This window comes from Lichenostomus cassidix, chromosome 4A, assembly GCF_008360975.1.
Source record: "Lichenostomus cassidix isolate B80296 chromosome 4A, HeHo_3.0, whole genome shotgun sequence".
Classification (NCBI taxonomy): domain Eukaryota; kingdom Metazoa; phylum Chordata; class Aves; order Passeriformes; family Meliphagidae; genus Lichenostomus; species Lichenostomus cassidix.
In genome coordinates this window covers 11,850,883-11,868,661 of record NC_139485.1, presented here as the reverse complement: position 1 = coordinate 11,868,661, position 17,779 = coordinate 11,850,883, and the positions used below count along the sequence as shown (strand labels likewise).

Sequence of the window (17,779 nt, the reverse complement as noted above, 5' to 3'; positions counted from 1 at the left end):
TAGATCTTAGACCCTATTTCTGCAAATTAATAGTGATTATGTAATCGCCAACAGCCTGGCTTCTGTGGGAAAACAAGGAGAAATTAAATGAATTTTCAGCAAAGCTGATTTACGTTGGAAGAGAGAATGCTGCTCGCAGAGCACAGGTAAGTGCTGGAGCCAGCTGCAGCCCCGTGGGGTGGTGAAGGGTTTTCAGAAATGATACTGGATAACCCGTGCTGGAGGAAGGAGTGTGTGAGGTGTGTGTAGCTCCTGCCTCTGTGTGTTGGCTGTCACATGGGATCTCTGAAGTCCCTTGCAGCGCCGTGTCTCTGTGACCACAGTCACATTGCTGATGCTGTCATTATTTTCCATTCGTTGTTCCAGGAATTAGCACAGCCTTGCCAAATGCTCTAGGTCTAATCTCAGCAATGCAGATGTTTTAATATGTTAGAAGAAAGATTTTAGCTGCAGGGCTTGCCCAGTGTCAGGCTGATGTTAGAAGTGCTTGGGTGTCTGGCTGTGTCCCTTTCAGCTCTCTGTCCTGTGAAGTGTTTGTCAGCACAGGATCTCAGGCCATCCAAATGGCTCCATCTTGGGGCTCAGTTTAATAATCTAGAAAGATTTTGTGAATGTACCCCTGAGACCTTGGGACAGTCACAATGTAAGAATGTTTCCTGGTTTTGCAAATATGTCTTTCTTGTAGCTGCCACCACCTACCAGAAGGGCCTGGAAGAGGAGCCATGAAGTGGGAATCACCTTTCATCACTACCAAGCTCCCAGCTTCAGGTGGATGCTGCTCTGTTGTCCTCCACTGCCTGCTGTGAGGAGTGGCTTTGACACACCTTTCCCTCTGCTGTGAGCTGTGTACCTGGAATTTGGTGTGCCTTGGTAGGACTGAAGTGTGATAAGGGTGTTTTGAGGAAGAATAAAAGGAAAAAAAGAAGTAGGGGAAGAGAGGTTACCTGGGAGGGAAGTGTTAATAAAACTCAGGATTAAGATCCATAAGTTGGAATGGTCTGATCCATTGGCCTGGAGGTATCTGGAGAACATGTGTGTTTCTTTGTTTAGATGTAATCAAAGCTTACTCAACCAGAGTGAATTGTCTTGAGCCAAGAGGGAAACCACATCTGTCATGAAAATCAGTACTGTAGTTCCTTAAAACTCCATCCTTTCCACTAGGATTCAGCCCCTTCACCTGGCATTCCTGACTCAATTTGGCAGCTTCCCCAGATGAAGCCATTGGCTGTAGGATCCTTCCTGATGCTCAGCAAGTTGCCCAGCAACATGTGTGAAAAAATAAAGGACAGCAGGTGCCAGCCCTGTGCTGTGCACTGCTCTACAGGCATGGTGAGGTGCATCTCCCCAGCTGGAAATCACTGACTGCTGTAGGTTCGAAGTCCTCAGGGGCCTCAGTGCTCTTTTGATTCAGTACATTTACAAGGCTTTCTCTTTCTGTATAAATTGCTTTCTTGTGTCTTCGAAGTGACCTGTTTGAATTAAACATCACAGAGTGCTTTTCAAATAGCTGTGCCAACAACAGAGTGCAACTGGCGTGTTAAAAATGAGGTGAAGTGGATATCTGACTCTGGATATCACCAGAGTCAGGGTGGTATTTTGTTTCCTGTACAGCTTGTGCAGTCAATTGCATTTGCTTATAGCAAGCTGCCTTCTGCAGTGCTGGTAATAGTTTTTACATAGCATGTAAAATCTGAAAAAGGAGGAAAAGTCATCAATGCCCATGGCTGCACGCAGGAATGTGTGATTGCTGGACACCAAATCCTGCAGAGAGTCCTCTCCTGTGCTTGTTGTGGGGCACCAGCACCACGAGAGGGAGTGTGGAATCAACGAGTGTTGTCCTGGGATGGTCCAGCTCAGAGTGGGGCGGTGCTCCAGGCTCGGAGTCAAACACGGTGCAGCACAGGTTGAAAACAGAACAGAAATGGTATATTTCGGGGCTTTGGGACTCCAGAGAAAGTTTTGCACTTAGGGTTCGTTTGTCTCAGGTGTCTGGAATTGCAATTGTGCTTGCAGTCTTTAGTGCGGAATCAAAGTTATTTGAGATTTCCTACTCTGTTATTGCAGGTAGGTAAAAAGAGCCACTCACCCTAGCTGCTGAAGCTGGAATAAAAATATGATCACAAGAATAAGATTTTCTTTTATTCTATGATTCTTGAGCATTAGATTATGCACTAATCTTGCCTTGGGTAGGACTGTGGCAAACTGAAGAGGAAAATGTCACCTTCTGGTATCAAAATGCTGGTCAGAGATGTCTTATCCTGCAGCTGGAAGCTAATGGGTGAACCCCACCTAAACATAAAATAAAAAATGCAGTTATTTCCATTTTACCAGCAACTACTTATGAGTAATGAGTTTCAGCACAGTGATGTCAGATTATTTATCTGATGTTTGGCAAGCAAAATTTTATGAAAATGTAAATGTATCATTGTTTATTATATTCAAAAAATAGAAGTTTTGGGGCAGAAGTTTTTAGAAGGGCAGGACATGACAAGTCAGCTCTAACTGTTGAGATATGTTCAAGATAAATTTGATTTGTGAAGTAAATGTAAAACAATGGTCATTGTTAAAGGTTTAAAGGCAGGACCATGTGCCTGGACTGTCCGTAACAGGCGTGTCTAAATAAATCCTGGCTTTTCCAGCCTGCTCCAGTATTTCTCCTGCCTCACAATTTAAGGGTCTTTTCCAGGACCTAACTCAGATCTTCCCTGCAATTTCCAGCAAAATCTTCATTTTCTTTTTAGCTTGGGAACACAGCTGACCCATTCTTCTGGAGTGGCCCTGCATCAATCAGGTGATTGTTGTTCCTTCTTTCATATCTTTTTAAGCTAAACAAACTCAAAATTTTCAGGCTTTGCTTTTTGAAAATACTCTTTTGATGGTATATTTTACAAAAAATTTAAAGTAACTACTGTGCATAAGCCAGGACCCCAGCTGAGAGTGAAGCCCTTCCTCCTGGTGTGGCAGCAGGAATGTGGTAGGTACCTTATCCTGGGAAGAACTGTCCCTGTCTGCAGTGTTGGTGCCTTGGATTCATTAACCAGCTGGGATATCCTGTTGTGTGCCTGGAGCTGTTCAGAAGGACTTTGGTTTTGCCAGAATCTGCTCCCAGTGATGCAGCCAAGATCTGTGTTGCTCCCTGGCCCTGCAGCTGGGGAGTTACGGCTGGGTGAGGAGGGAATGTGGATATTCTCCTGGCAGCTCCAGCTGAGGAAGGGAAGGTGAAATGTGAGTGTATGAAAGGTCACAGCTGACCAAAGTCCACCTGGGTGAGCCCTGTCTCTGGCATTTCAAGTGTGCACTTCTGTCTGCTCAGCAAGGAGCTGGGTGTGGGTTCTTGCCTCTTGGACTGTAGTGTTTAAAATCCCCTGGCAGATCTCTATTCAATGACTTTATCTATCCATCTTCATTTCCTTTCCTCTAAAGCAAATTTGAAGATAAACATGGCAAAGCCCAAGGGACAGCAGTGCACAGAGCTGCAGTGATGCAGGGGGAGGATGTTACATCCCTCCTCTGAGAGAGTTTGTTCTCGCACAGCCTGCTCTCCTCTCAGGAGGCAACTGGGGAGGTTTGGGGCATTTCCTTGCCCATCCCCTGGTCCAAAGCAAGTCCCTTGGAGAGACTTGGCAGCTGAACTTGCTCTGTGCCCAGTGACAATGGCTTACCATTCCAGGAGGCTCTGCAGGGCATAGCACAGAGCTGCACCTGCCCTTCATGGGTTCTGTGCTTTCCTGCCCCTTTTCACATTATTCCCTGCCCCTGCAGATAAGGAGGACATACATACCAGGCTGGACTTCGGCATTGTTTCAGGCCAGGATCTGGGATTACTCCTGGTGCTCCCTTGTGTGCTGCTCCAGCTGGCCCCAGTGTCACCTCTAGAAGAAGGAGATAGGTGGGGGTGAAATAGGTTTCTCATCTGCTCAGGCAGCAAACCTTGCTTGTCCCACATATCTTGTCCTTTAGTATCCTCTGCCAAAAAATTCTCGTTTACCTAGTTTGATCCAGTTTGCTGCTGCTGGCTCCATGCTGTCTCCATGGATGGCTTTATAGGGTGGCCAGAGGTCCTGTTTGACCCAACACAGCCTTGCTTCATAGCAAGGTAGTGAAATAAAATCTTTTCTTCTGCCCACAACCTGACTGGGCAATGCTTCTAACAGCATCCGTGGAGCCCAGGGTCAGTGCCCCTGGCATGCCAGGAAAGCCTGTAGCAGAGAGGCTTGGCTTCTTCTGGGCTTTGGGGGCTCCTCTGTTGCACCTCATACATCCTTTCTGCCAGTCCAGTATCCCTGCTGTGCTCCCAGTGCAGAGCTGTGCCTGTGACATGAGAGCCACTCACAGGAGAGCTGCTCCTCTCCTTGATGTCTGTCAAAATTTGACAGCACAAGCACTTTAAACTGCAGAGGGAAAGTGCACTCAGCCCCCCTAGATGGTTTGTACGTGATGCTGCCCTTCTCCTGTGACACAAAGAGCTCAGACCCTGGGGCCATGGGCAGTGCAGGAAATTTGGTCCTTGATGCAGTGCTGGCACAGGGGGCACAGCCATCCCCTCCTGGCAGTGGAGCACAATGGACTCTGCTGCTTTGTGCAGCAGCTTCACGTGGAAAAGCAGGTTGGCTTTGACTTTCAGGCTTCTTTTTGTCCTGGTTAGCAGAAAACTTGTGCATTTTTCTGTGGCTAAAAAGCTCTGTGGTTTTCCTCTCTGCACCCCAGTCATCATAACAGATGACAAGCTGTTATGTTGTCCTGACAGCATCTGTCCTGACATCCCCAGGAGTATTTGGGAAGTGTAAGAGGCCATGGCAAACGGTCTGGAGTGAAAGTTTCAGTAGAAACAGACAAGGGAGCAACAAGCAAAATCTCCGCAGCACTAAATGTGGCATTTTTGGTTTGCTGAGTCTCTGATGGGTGAGAGGAGCCAGAGAGGTCAAACAGCTCCTGGTGGTCCCACAGCAGCTGGTGCAGAGAAGCAGCACAAGTGTCCCCAGGCACTCACCACACCAAGTGAGGCTGCACCTGGCAGGACTGAGCCTGGGGTCTGAGGGTGGGCAGCTGGCTCTGGCACTCCAAGGATGACCTGCTGAGTGGGCACATGTGCTTTTCAGATTTGAAGTGGGAACCAGGATGTCTCAAAGGCTTGTGAGACTTCACTAAGCTGTTCAACCAGGGAGCAAGCTGGGAATTAGGAGCAGGCTCTCCTCTGCCTCTCCAGGAAGGACTCACAACTGGTTTCAAGTCCAGCTGGAAACATTTCCAGTCTCTGGTGAAGTACATCAGCACCATCCACGTATCACTCAGTGGACAGGATGTGATCTGCCCACCCCATGGAGCCAGCACAGCTGCCAGCCAGCTGCTGTCCCAGTGCACCTTAACCAGAGAAGAGCAGAGGTGGCTCTCACTGCCGGGTGACTTTGGCAGGAACGATGCTCCGCTCTTCTCCCCTCACCCCATGGTACCCAGCGTGGGCTTGCTTTGCCCTCACATTGCTCACCACCAGCTGTAAGAGCTCAGTGTTTATCTCAGCCCCATTACTGCCAATCTTCCCCCTATTAATACACCCATAATTCACAGGCAGAAAACATCCTTTATTGCAGCGGTGACATTTAAACCAGGGGAGGTATTGGCTTGTTGTTTCTTTTTTTTTTTTTAAATTTGTTTTTAGGCTGTCAGCTCCTTTGCTCCAGCCTCTGCTCCACATCTGTGACTGCAGCCTTCTCCATCCAGCTGAGAGGGAATTATGTGTGCAAGAGGAGTCAGGGCTCCCTTCCTGGCTCCCGGCTCACACTGCTAGGACTGCCGTGCCTGCTGCACACCCAGCCGTGTGCTCGAGGATGCTGCACCTGAAAGTCCAGTTCCTGGATGACTCCCAGAAGATCTTTGTAGTTGATGTAAGTGGGTATCATATTCTTACTGTTTTTTTGGTGTTAATTATTAAGTAATTGCTGCTCTGAAAGATTGCATGGTCTTTGATTGTTTCTGGTTTTCAGCTTAAAAAAAAAGAGAAACAGCAAACAAACAAGAAAACCGATCTCAAATTCAAAATGAGAGGTTATAGTACTAATTGGAAACTGTTTTTTGGTATCAACACACTTCTGCTCTCCCCTGTTATTGGCATTATTTATGAAAAAGGAGGAATGGCTTTTACTTATCTGGTGTCGTTTTTAGTAAATCAGTTAATATGAAGTGATGGTCCTGACAAGTGTCGAGTTCTTCTCTCATTTGTCTGGCTGCCAATGTAAACATTCAACAAGGAAGTAAAGTCTGGGAAGAGAATAAAAATAGCATATTTATCCAAGTTATCCCTGGTGAGAAACATCTGCACACATCTCTTCCTGGGCATTCAGCTGAAAAAGAAAACTGTGTGGTTTTTTGAATGGCTGAGGAAAAACCTTACTGTATATTATTTTCTGCATGGCAGTGTCCCAGAACACATAGGGATTAATAATTCACATCTAACAAATGATAGCTGTGAACTAGGTTTAAAATGTTTAGTATTAATTTCTATGGTGTTAGATTTATGCATATGTGTATAGATAACTGAAAGCAGATATGTCTTGACTGTGTGTTAGAAGCATCTTTTTACAAGTGTGATTGCACATTTACTGTTGGTTAGGTTTTGATAATCACAGTAGCTAATTGAATTAGCTAACTCAAGTAGATTTGTTCTAGTATTTATCTGCATCTCTGGTGGGACCAGAGTGTTTAATGTAAAACTTTTTTTTTCAAGTTCTGTTGCTTTTCTCATACTGTCCTGATCTGTGATTTATAGCACAGCCTGGGAAGTGTTTCTTTGCAATAGAATTTGCATAACAGAGGATTATAAAGCAATTCCATCCCTTGACACAGTATGGGGAATTGTCTGATTTAGTTTAAATAATCTATCCTAGTCCAGGAGTCAGCTTAAAAATGAGACTAGTGATTTTAAAATGCCTTCCCCTCCTCCTCCCATTGATTAGATCAGGTCATAGCGAGACACAATTCAAAAGATGCTGCTGGTACAATGTTGCTGCATTTTTTTCCATCTCTGTTTTCTTATTTGCTCAAAACACAGCACTATAGCTCTGCACGACATGTTATTGCAGCAAATAGCTTCCATTAGAGGAACTCCTGGTCATTTCCTTTTTTAGCATGGAATGGTATTGGAAACCCCTTTTAGGCATTTCATGCATTTGCTGCTGTGTGGGTACGATAAATGAGTAGCTGAATTAGTGACTTCTCCAATATAAAAGCACTGCTTTGGGCTAAGTTTTGAGCAGATATTTTAAGCAACTCTTCCTAAACCCCTCCTGACTTTGGATAGCTCTTTTGATTGTGGAGTACTTCAGTATAATGGGAAGGAAAAGGACAAAAGAGAGAACACACAGCGGGCCTGATTCCCCCTGCTCCTCACGCTTGGTGTAAACATCTCTACCTGCCTCACGTGGGTGTCACAGGTTCTGGCATGTGCAGCAAGGGCTCATTTCCAGGCTGCTTTGCTTGAGAAAAGATTCCTCTCCTGGTGCTAGATGCTGACCCAAGAGGGCTTCTGCCTCCATTCACATCCTTGCTGACAGCTGGGACTGCTGAGTTCCTGGCATTTCCTTCAGCTGAGTGCTGGAGGTTCCCAGGATGACAGATCTGAGCCCCCAGGGCAGGGGAAGGGAAGGGCCTGGCACATTTCTGAATGTCCCCTGCTGTTGCCTCCCTTCTGAACACCCCATGCCTGAGCCATGGAGCAGGTGGGATCTAGCTGGGATGCTGCTGGGCAAACCAAACAAACCTAGAAAAACTAGTTGCTGAGGCTGAGTGAAGGACAGAGTCTCCTGTGGTCGTGTGTCCCTTGTAAAGGTGGGAATTCCTTGACAGGAGGTGTGTGGGGCTGGTGGCAGAGGAGTGAGGGCACAGGGAGCCTTGGGGCTGGTGGCTTTTGGTGCATGGTACTGTGTGCCAGCTGCAGCATGCCTGACAGGGCAGGCATCTCCTAAGGTGGTGGGAAAAGATCATAGCAAATCCCACGAGCTGGTGCTCACCCCCAAACCACAGACCTGGCTGCAGCAGCCCTTACTAAGGGGAATACTGCAGAAATGGGCTTTGCTGTTGGACTGCAGGTGTTGCCATAGTCCCTTTGGGGACAGGGATGTGTGTGTGCCCCAAGAGTGGCACCTGTGACTCTCTGCCTGTGGAAGTACCCCTGGCTTGCTGATTCTGCTCACAGTCCCAGTTTTCACTGAAGAGAGGAGGGGCAAGTGCAGCCTCTCCTTTCCACCTTGTTCTTCTCTGGGGTTTCTGCCTGTGGGTGCTCACCTGGCCCTGCATCATTCTCAGAGGCATATTTAGGGTTGGACATGGGGCAAACAGCCCCACATGTCTTGTTTCTGCCCTGCATTGTGCTCCTCCAGCACAGCACCCACTTCACTCACCTGGTGCAGTGCAGGGCTGATGCTGCTGAGCATGACTGCAGCCCAGTGCTTGCGGCCTCAGCACCCCAAAATCCAGGACAGGACACCTGCAAGCAACACTCTACAAGAGAAAGGCTCTGCTTCTAAAGCAGCCCCTGCAGCAGCAGGGCTGTGTCTCCCAGTGAGCAGGTTTTCCTGGGTTTGGGGCTGCTCCTTTCCTGCGGTGCCTGCCCTGGCTTGGAGCAGAGTGGGTCACTCCCAGCAGACATGTGGTAGGTAATAACCCAGTAAGAAATGCTTGTCTTTCCTGGCTGCCTGACAAAGGCCAAGGCCTTTCATGCTAGAAAATTCTAGCTTGGAAATAAACATTTATAATCGTTTTAATTACCCTTGTGATCCAGTAATTTTGAGGAGAACCGGGAGTGCTGCAGAGGGAATGCTGTAATTATGCTATCACTTTTCTGCAGCCTTTCAGAGCAGAGCCAGCAATTTCATCCCAGGAGAAGCCCTGAAAGGTGGTTATTAGTGTGCATCACCACCAGCAGCCGGGTCCCTCCTGTCCCTGCTGGGAACAGCCACAGGGAGCTGCAGCCTGTCTTCCCCTCCATCACCAGGCATGCCATAATTTAGCAGCTGTCTAACCTGGCCTCTCTGCTCCAGCTTGCTTTTGCAACAACCCACACTTCTTTCTGGTCTGCTTTTTGCAAGATGATGGAGTATGAGGGTTTTGTTGGGATAGGTCACTGCCAGTTTAATTTCTGGTGCTTTCTGGAGCATTTTCCAGAGTTGAGGGCCTCCTGGCTTGTTCTCCTGCTGTATCACAGAGCTCGGCATCAAGTCAAGCAAAACACCCTCCAAGTGTTTCTGTTTACTGGGAATAACTACAGCCTGGCCTCCCTTATCAGCATGTAGTGCCACTTAATTAATATTGCCAAAGCTCATGGATGACTCAGAGCCCACAGCACAGGATTCCTGGTCCTGTTGCTGTTAATTACCATTAACCATAATAGCAGCTCATCCCTGGCTGTCGGGGCACACGGAGCCACTGCACAGGTTTGAGCTCTGCTCCCGTTGGCTCTTAATTAAGCACGTTTGCCATGGCTGTCCCTGGCTCAGGCAGGTGCTCCTCCTGGGATCACTCACTGGTTTCCCAGGGACAAAACTGCCCAGACAGTGATAGTTGCAAAAGGTGAGTCAAAAGAAGGTTTCTTTTCTGTTCTTTTGCTTTCCTTTCTGGTTTACAGTCCTTAATAAAGGAGAGAATTGATGTGAAGGAATCTGATTTCCAAAAGCAGGGAATACAGCATGCAGTTGTCCTCTTTTACATGCTGAAGCCAACAGCATTTGTTAAGATTTTGCTGCTGCCCAGTTAGGAAAAGGGTGAAAGCAGGGAGCTGAAACTTTTCCCCATCTCACTGAAATCCCATCATGGCTGCTGTCAGCATTGCCTAACCTGCTGCTTCTGTGCTGTGTTTGTTTGCTAGCAAAAATCCTGTGGGAAAGGGCTCTTCAACCTCACCTGCAGCCACCTCAACCTTGCAGAGAAGGAGTACTTTGGGCTGGAGTTTCGCAGCCAGGCTGGGAACCAGGTGAGTGTAGCTGGCAGCGTGGGGCCCTGGAGGTGCCATCACCTGCAAGGCTGGGGGATTGTTAGCACGTCCCTGAAATTCCACATGGGAAACTTAAATAGAAAGTTTTGCCATGATGGCAGAAAAACCCTGAAAATGGGAGTTAGGGGGGAGCCACAAACCCCAGTGATATCTACAGCTCATGGGGTCTATGCATGGCCATCTGTGTGGGGCTGCCCAGCAGGACACTTGTCACAGAAGCCAAGCTGGCCAAAATTCTCTCTTGTGTTGCATTCTGTCATGATGCTGCTGCTTTTATTCCCCATCTCTTGTGCTGTTTATTCACCTGGCTCTTCACTGCCTTTTTTCAGGTCTGGTTGGAAGCACTAAAACCCATCACAAAGCAAGTCAAAAGTAAGTATTTCAAGAATAGAATTCTTCTAAATCACTACCAGTGACAGTCTAGCACAGACATGTTCATACAGTGTTGTTTCTTGGGGATGGGATCTCTAGCTTCCAGCACTTATCTGAGATAATTTTGTAAGGTGAGGCTGGGCAGGATTGTTTGCAAGGATGCCTCAGTCCATACAAAATCCCATGGAAATTCCGCTGCCTTTGCAATCTGGTATCTGCACCATTTCAGGCTGGAGCTGTTAATAACCTGACAGCTTGGCAGAGGAACAGGGGTGGCTGTGTGCCTGCGTGGCCATGCTGGCAGCATGGCAGGCACTGCTCCTGCATGCCCTCCTTTCCCCTTTGCAGCTCAGAGCAGCCCAGGCAGCATGAGGCAGAGTCCCCCCTGTGCCCTGCAGGCTCTGCTGCTCCTCCCCAGCCCCACTGAGATGCTGCAGAGCCTGGCCTGATTTCAGGCCCAGCCTCCCCTGCCATGGCCCTGACCAGTGTTAATGCAGTGCCCCTTTCAGCACAGGCCTCCTTCCATCCCTGTAATATTTTCCCCAAGTGCAGGATGGCTGTGAAATGACCGAGAGCTTGAGGCCATGACCCCAGTCTTTGCCATGGGGAGGCTGCAGAAGTGTTTGCATGAATTTCCCTGAAAGGGGAAAGCCTGTTAGGGAGCCTTCCCTTTCTGGGTACACCACAAGTGGAATTAATCCAGGCACCTATTTCCTTTACTGTGTGCCTTCTGGCCTGTCCCTCTGAGCCATCCCAGGATGTTCTGTGACACTTGGTGCCTACATAATTGCTTCCCTCCCTCCATGCACTTTGCCTTGGGCTTGGCTGCTTGCTCTCACTCGTCCCACAAAAAAACCTTTGCCCAAGCAGCCTCCTATGGAGCTATTGCATCCCAAGTGCTTGGAGGGCTGAGTTTACCACACAGCCCCAGTGAGGGCAATTACTTCAAGGCTCTGGCCACACTCCTGGGCACCGCTTCATGGAAACCCCCTCCCAACAGGGATTTTTGCAATTTAAAGAATTGCTGGGGATTTTCTCTTAGTAGTATTACTTACTGCTATTTCTCTTAGCAGTATTATTTAGATATACAAATCCCCATTTGCATCCATTAGTACTCTTGGGGGCCTGGGCAGGCTGGTTTTGGGGAGGGCAGGCAGTACTCCCTGATTTGTAAGGGTCCAGATTAACTTACCCTGTAAGGAGGCAGTATGTGTGAAGAGAGTTGTAAATGTTCTCAATAGACGTGTAAAAGAAAACTTATGAAGATGTTGTGTTTTAAGATCCTAAGGAGGTTCTTTTCAAATTTATGGTGAAATTTTTCCCAGTGGACCCCGGCCACCTGAGAGAAGAACTGACCAGGTACAGCATTTGTTTTATTACTTTCTTACCACACAGCTCTGTGTTTTTGCAATGTGTTAGTTCTTTATCTTCATCCACCCCAGCCTGTCTGTGAGCAGTGGTTATCCTAAGTATGATGCTTTACAGAACGAAACTAGAGAGTATCTTTTCCTGATCCTCTGTTTTTAAACACAATCCACTTGAAGGATCAGCTGTCTTACAGGGCTGCAATTTGTTTACTGCCAAACACTTTAGCAGTTGGGCACTGAGTCTGACTGCTCAGTCTAGCTCCTGCCTCAAGCTGTGTTCTGAAAGAACAACTTTAGTTTTATTTTTAAAAACGACATTGTTAGCTCTTACAATTTTAGAGAAAGCAAACAGGGACTAAAAATAAAACCAAGACAGTGTTTTTGCAGAACACCAGCCCCAAGAGAGGCAAATGCCCTCCAAAACAGAAAGAAATGTTAATTCTGAAAGCTACTAATGAGCATTTAGGTGACAGGGATGTGCTGGTCATGGTGGTACCCAGCTGCAGCCTTCTGCAGGTTCTGCATGCTCCTCCTGTGACCCTGTGGATGTGCATCCCATGGGTTGAGACCTGGGAACAGGCATGGCCCTCATGGCTCAGCCCAGCACCCGGCTCCCCCCCGGGCATGCTCCTGTCCCCTCCACAGGTACCTCTTCACCCTCCAGATCAAGAAGGACCTGGCCCAGGGGCGGCTGCCCTGCAGTGACAAGAGCGCGGCGCTGCTGGTCTCCCACCTGCTGCAGTGTAAGGGCGAGTGGGTGCCTGCAGGGACAGTGCCCCTGCCCTGGGGACAGCCCTGGGGCTCTGTCGCCAAGGGTTCCTGCTGCACTGACCCCTCGGTCTAACCCGTGCTCTCCCGTGTCCCCAAAGCCGAGCTGGGCGACTTCCACGAGGAGACAGACCAGCAGCACCTGGCCACACACAGGTACCTGCCCAACCAGGAGTACCTGGACAACAAGATCATGCACTACCACCGGAGACACAGGTGAGTGCTGCCCAAATCCCCCGGTGGACTCCTGCTGACAGGAGGGGCTGCCGGTGGGGTGGGTGTGATGCCAAGGTGTGCACATCCAACACGGTATTTTTTCAGCCCATTCCAGCATCTGCCTTCTCACTCCCGTTGCTCCTTGTGTCTCCAGAGGAAAGACGCCAGCCGAGTCGGACGTTCAGCTGCTGGACGTGGCCAGGAAGCTGGAGATGTACGGGATCCGCCCGCACCCCGCCAGCGACGGCGAGGGGACACAGATCAACCTGGCCGTGACACACATGGGGGTGCTGGTCCTGCGGGTGAGCCCGGGGCTCAGGGGGGCTGCCAGCACCCGGGCGGGGTGGCCTCTCCTCTTTGAGTGCTCCAAGCCCTCCCAAAACCTACAAGAGGGCTTGTGCTCCACAGCCCTCGGGGGTGAAGGTGATGCTCAACGTTGCTGTAGGGCTCAGCCCCACTGTCCACCCTGCGGGCCACTGAACCTGCCCCGGCTCTGCTGGCCCTTGTCCCCTGAGCGAGGTGGCCGTGTGAGGTTCCACGGCTCTGTCCATGTGTTCACCGTGTAATCTTCCAGCGAAAATAGCCCCCTCACGTCTGTGCAATTACATAACGCTGTAATCACTGCCGAGCTGCACAGTAAATACAGAGCTCCTCGCAGCCGGCGTGAGGCAGTGCTCTGCTCCCGCACCGGCTGATTTCAACCTGTGAGCATCTTGTCACAGCCAGAAAAAAAAAACCAACCCAAACATAAAACCTAGCTGTGGGTCTGCTGTTTGTAATTAGTGCTGCCAGACCTGGTTATTTGTTCAGAGCCATAAACACCCCTCATGCATGATTAGAGCATCTGTGATCCCATTAAAAACTGGGCTCTCCCAGAAAGCTGAGAGGGTTCTGGTGCCACGGAGTGGAGTTTTCCTGGCTCTCCTATAACACCAGCTCTTGTGGCTGCTTCTAACCTGGTGCAAAATGATAACAGGGGGTAAAGTGTGCTTGCAGCCTGCTTAAACCAAGTCTAAAGGAGTGGGTGTGAGCTGAGCACTGCTACACTTTGCAGCAAAGGAGGGATGATTTTATTTCTTTAGGAGGCTGATTCTGGATTAACTCCTGTGATGTTTGAGCTGGGACAGATAAGACTCTCCCTGCCTGACCCCTCTGAGGTTTGTCTGGGGATCCTGGACTTTTGCAAAGAGCTTAAGCAGGCACAGTTAAGCCCTGAACCTCAATTTCTAGCTGTAGAACGAGCTGATGGAGTCCAACACCAAACCCCAAGCACCCTTTGCCCAGACCTCAGCAGCTCCAAAAGTGGACCATGGCCCACTGCATTTCTATATTTACAGGTTGCCCCATCCTGCTGTAACCACTGTGTTTGTCCTTGCAGGGCAACACAAAGATCAACACCTTCAACTGGTCCAAAATTCGCAAACTGAGTTTCAAGAGGAAGCATTTTCTCATCAAACTCCATGCAAACATCTCTGTAAGTACAAAACTACAGGCAGCTGCTGGGCTCAGGAGCAGACAGCTTTGACTGGAAGGTCAGCCACGTGAAGTTCCCAATTTTGAATAAAATCCATTCCTGCTTCTCATGGGTGATGCTCCTTCCCCTTGAGTGTGGTATGTGCTCCTCCTGCATCCCCAGTGCACTGCCTGAAAACACTGACAGCCCAAATAACCCCTGGGGATTCAGGAGGGCAAATGGCAGAGCTTGTCCCATGCCCCTGACACTGCCTCTCTTGTCTCTGGCACACAGGCGCTGTGCAAGGACACCCTGGAGTTCACCATGGCAAGCCGGGACACCTGCAAGGCCTTCTGGAAGACGTGTGTGGAGTACCATGCCTTCTTCAGGCTCTCTGAAGAGCCCAAGTCAAAGCCCAAAGCCCTTCTGTGCAGCAAAGGCTCCAGCTTCCGCTACAGGTAGATTCCCAAAAAATAGGAAAACCAAACTGCTGGGGCTGGGAAGGGCCTGGGGATGGCTGTGAGCCTCCCCTTTATGACAGCCCTGGCTGAATCCAAGGGGGTGGTAACAGCTACTTCTGGGGCGATCCCCACCTCCTCCCCTCCCCTGGGGCACGAGGCCTGCCCAGGCTGATGGTGCTGCTCACACTTCTTCCATGCTGCAGTGGGAGGACTCAGCGGCAGCTGCTGGAGCACGGGAGGAAGTCAAAGATGAAGAGCCTGCCCTTCGAGAGGTACTGGGGGCATAGAGAGGGGTGCCTGAGAGGGCTGGGGAGAGGGGAAGGACCCTCCTGGCCATGCACCCACCCACACTTTTGTCCTGCAGGAAGCACTATGCATCCCGCTACGACGAGAGGCAGTGCCGCTCCTCCCCGGACCTCCTGACGGATGTGTCCAAGCAGGTAAGTCCCCATGGCATCAGCAAGAGTCAGTTCTGTGCCCAGGGCTCTTGGCATTGCAGCGCCAGCTGGCAGAGCTCAGCTGGAGGCCAAGCCAGGCCCTCAGCTCTGGGTGCTGGCTGCCCGCTCTGCTTGGGGCACCCACCTGGCACCCACCCCTGTGCCCTGCCCAGGTGGAGGAGCTGCGCCTGGCCTACGGCAGCCGGGGCTCCTATCACGCCAACGGAGTGCACGGCTCCGAGCCCACCCTGGACAGCCGGTGCCGCAGCTCCACCATGGAGGTGACGTTCGCCGCTGAGCTGGAGCGCTCCAAGCCTGAAGCGTCCCCCACCTTCCTGCCCCACTCCAAAAGCTCGTCTGCCTTCCCCCTGCTCTACGCCGAGCTGGAGATGGAGCGGGCGTGGGAGCCCATGGACCTCTTTGGAGCCAGGAACCCCCTGACATCCTTTCGGCCCCACCACCAGTTTGCTGGGAACAGTAAAAGCACCTCTGTGGGCAACATGCGGGAGGTGAGCGCCCGGCCTGTGGTGTACACGGATGTGCCCATGGTGGCCCCGGCTGTGCTCTTCTACCCGGAGAAGGCCCCGCAGTCCCCGTGCCCTGCACCAGCTCCTGGCGAGGACACAGCAGGACCAGCCGGTGCAGGTGGCCCTGTGGCAGCAAAACCACCCCAACAGAGCCCGAGTGGGAGCCAGGCTGGGCAGTTCCATCGTGAGGCTGCAGGCAGGGCCATGGCCACTAGCATGGTGGGGGAGAGCAGGTCACTGGCTCGCTCCTTCGATTATGGCCTCCAGGAGCAGCCTCCCAAGCGCTCTTGGAGCCAGTCGGACATGAAAACCATCCGCTTCCCCTACGGCTCTGAGTTCAGGCCCCTGGGGCCATGCCCCGCGCTGAGCAGCCGGAAAGGGGGCGTTTTTTGGCACGTCCCAGCCCAGCAAGGGCTGGCTCCGGGGCCACGGCGCTCCACTGAGCGCTACCTGGGCAGCAGCACTGAGTCCAGCGACTCTGATTCAGACCTGCTGGCCGCTGACTACTGCTCCCTGTACGGCCGCGTGCTGCGCTCGCCCATGGCCCGCGTGCGGCTCTCCTCCGGCAGCCTCCAGCTGGATGAGGAGGATGAGGAGGTGTCCTTGGCCACCAGTGCTGCTGAAGAGAGGATTTCCAGAGGGGCCTCCAAGTATTTCACCTAGGTGCCTGACACTGGCCAGAGGGAGCAGAGGTGGCTGGTGCTGACCCGGGGTCAAAGAATGGTGACACTCTTTGTCTGCAGGTCTGCTTACAGCTAATGAAACATTGATGGGATTGTGTTGTGTGAGCACTCTTAGCTACAGAGGATGTGTGAATGGACAGCAGGGGTATGTTCAGGAGTATTCAACCCCTGCACCACACTTGGAAGCTGGCTTGCCTCTGCCACCATGCTCTGAGAGGGGGGGCCTTGCTTGTTTTAGAAGGTGGACAATAAAAACCAATTGTTCACACAGTAGTTTTGAGTTTCTCCTTCTGCCCTGTCTGCACCCCTAGTCCTGCAGGCACCCCCCAGCACACTTTCCCCTGTGCCTCCCATCTCCTGAGCACTCCTCAGTGATCCAAGGAGCTGGTTTCCCTCTCCTGCTCTGCTTCCTGGCTTCCTCTGTGCCTTTGCTATCCCAGCAACTTGGGAGACTTGTGGAGATCCCTGAACACTGCTGAAAAGAGCCACATTCTTGGTTGGCTGCCCAAAGAAATGCATTAGCCCAACAAGTGAGCACATTGTAAGGTTTGCCTCTGCTCCTGATTACCGTGTGCTGAAGCTGTGAACTGCAGTGATCCCTCTGGCTGCTCTGGCACACGTCCTGTTGAAAAAAGGGATAATCTTTCTGGTTAGAGAGTTCCTTCCCCATTCCCAAGGCTCTGCACCTTGGAAAAAGCAAGAATCACCACTCAGTACACCATTTAAGAATGGCAGCCTGTGGGCACAATTTGGTAGAGAGTTAAAAAAGCAGCAGTGTTTCCAACACAGGCTGCACACACAGCCCTGAGATGTATCCACAATCCGTTAGCTCTTCAAAACATGTGGACACAGGTGAGGGCTGGCCCAGGTCAGCTTTACCTTGAGCATGTTCCAGAGCACAGACCCACAACAAGGGATCATTGCACAAACACCCTGTCCAAACCTCCGGGAGCTGCCAGCTCTGGTCTTCAAGACTATGCTAGGAAAACAGCACTGAGTGAGAAATGACGACTTGGGAACTATTTTTGGATTTTTCCATGGGCTAGGGAGCACTGGGGCACAGCGTGGGCACTGTGCCTCAGCACATCCTACACATGGTCAACAACAGCAGAAGAACAAAGCACCTCGTCAGTAAGTGAGACAAATTAACATCGCCGAGCTAAATTAATTGTGTAAACCACTTTCTTGGGACTGATTAAAATTAAGGAACAATACCAGTATGCAGTAGCTCACTTGTCAAGGAACAATTGAAACAACCCTGGACCAAGTCCTTCCCCTCGGTCCTTGCTCAGCCCTACTCACCCCTGAGATAAGGACATCTATTTAAGCAATTGTGTTTCCCTAGCGAAGAAAACAAGAATGGAGAGAGGACATGGAAAGATTTGGTTTGCTGGTGGTGAAAGACAAGCAGCAGTACCTGGAAAATGTAAATTGTTACAGTCCTGACACAAAGGATTATTGAAGGGGAGGAGGCACAGCAGCATCACAGAGTGAAAACATTAAGCTACTCAGT

The 17,779-nt window shown here is 50.4% G+C and overlaps 1 protein-coding gene across 3 annotated transcripts; it reads left to right on the top strand.

The window, feature by feature from the left end:
* Positions 1-3,969: 3,969 nt before the first annotated feature.
* FRMD7 (FERM domain containing 7) lies at positions 3,970-16,539 on the top strand. 3 transcript variants are annotated; one of them, XM_085060542.1, is made up of 12 exons: positions 3,970-5,882; positions 9,857-9,961; positions 10,312-10,354; positions 11,680-11,713; positions 12,367-12,464; positions 12,591-12,705; positions 12,860-13,007; positions 14,084-14,179; positions 14,453-14,616; positions 14,823-14,891; positions 14,984-15,059; positions 15,230-16,539. In XM_085060542.1, exons 1-12 carry the CDS (start codon positions 5,826-5,828, stop codon positions 16,244-16,246), a joined length of 2,022 nt encoding a protein of 673 aa, XP_084916668.1. In that variant the 5' UTR covers positions 3,970-5,825; the 3' UTR covers positions 16,247-16,539. The 3 variants fall into 3 exon arrangements, with proteins under 3 accessions (XP_084916668.1, XP_084916667.1, XP_084916669.1); XM_085060541.1 differs by having other exon boundaries at positions 11,635-11,713; XM_085060543.1 differs by lacking the exon at positions 3,970-5,882 and adding an exon at positions 9,425-9,561 and having other exon boundaries at positions 11,635-11,713.
* The last annotated feature ends 1,240 nt before the right edge of the window (positions 16,540-17,779 follow it).

What these genes read in the sequence shown, in the direction of transcription:
- FRMD7 (XM_085060541.1), top strand. Translation starts at nt 5,826, where the DNA reads ATGCTGCACCTGAAAGTCCAGTTCCTGGATGACTCCCAGAAGATCTTT. An exon ending in CTGAGAGAAGAACTGACCAG is followed by an intron (nt 11,714 to 12,366) that starts GTACAGCATTTG and finishes TCCCCTCCACAG; the next exon opens with GTACCTCTTCACCCTCCAGA. An exon ending in GGCTCCAGCTTCCGCTACAG is followed by an intron (nt 14,617 to 14,822) that starts GTAGATTCCCAA and finishes TCCATGCTGCAG; the next exon opens with TGGGAGGACTCAGCGGCAGC.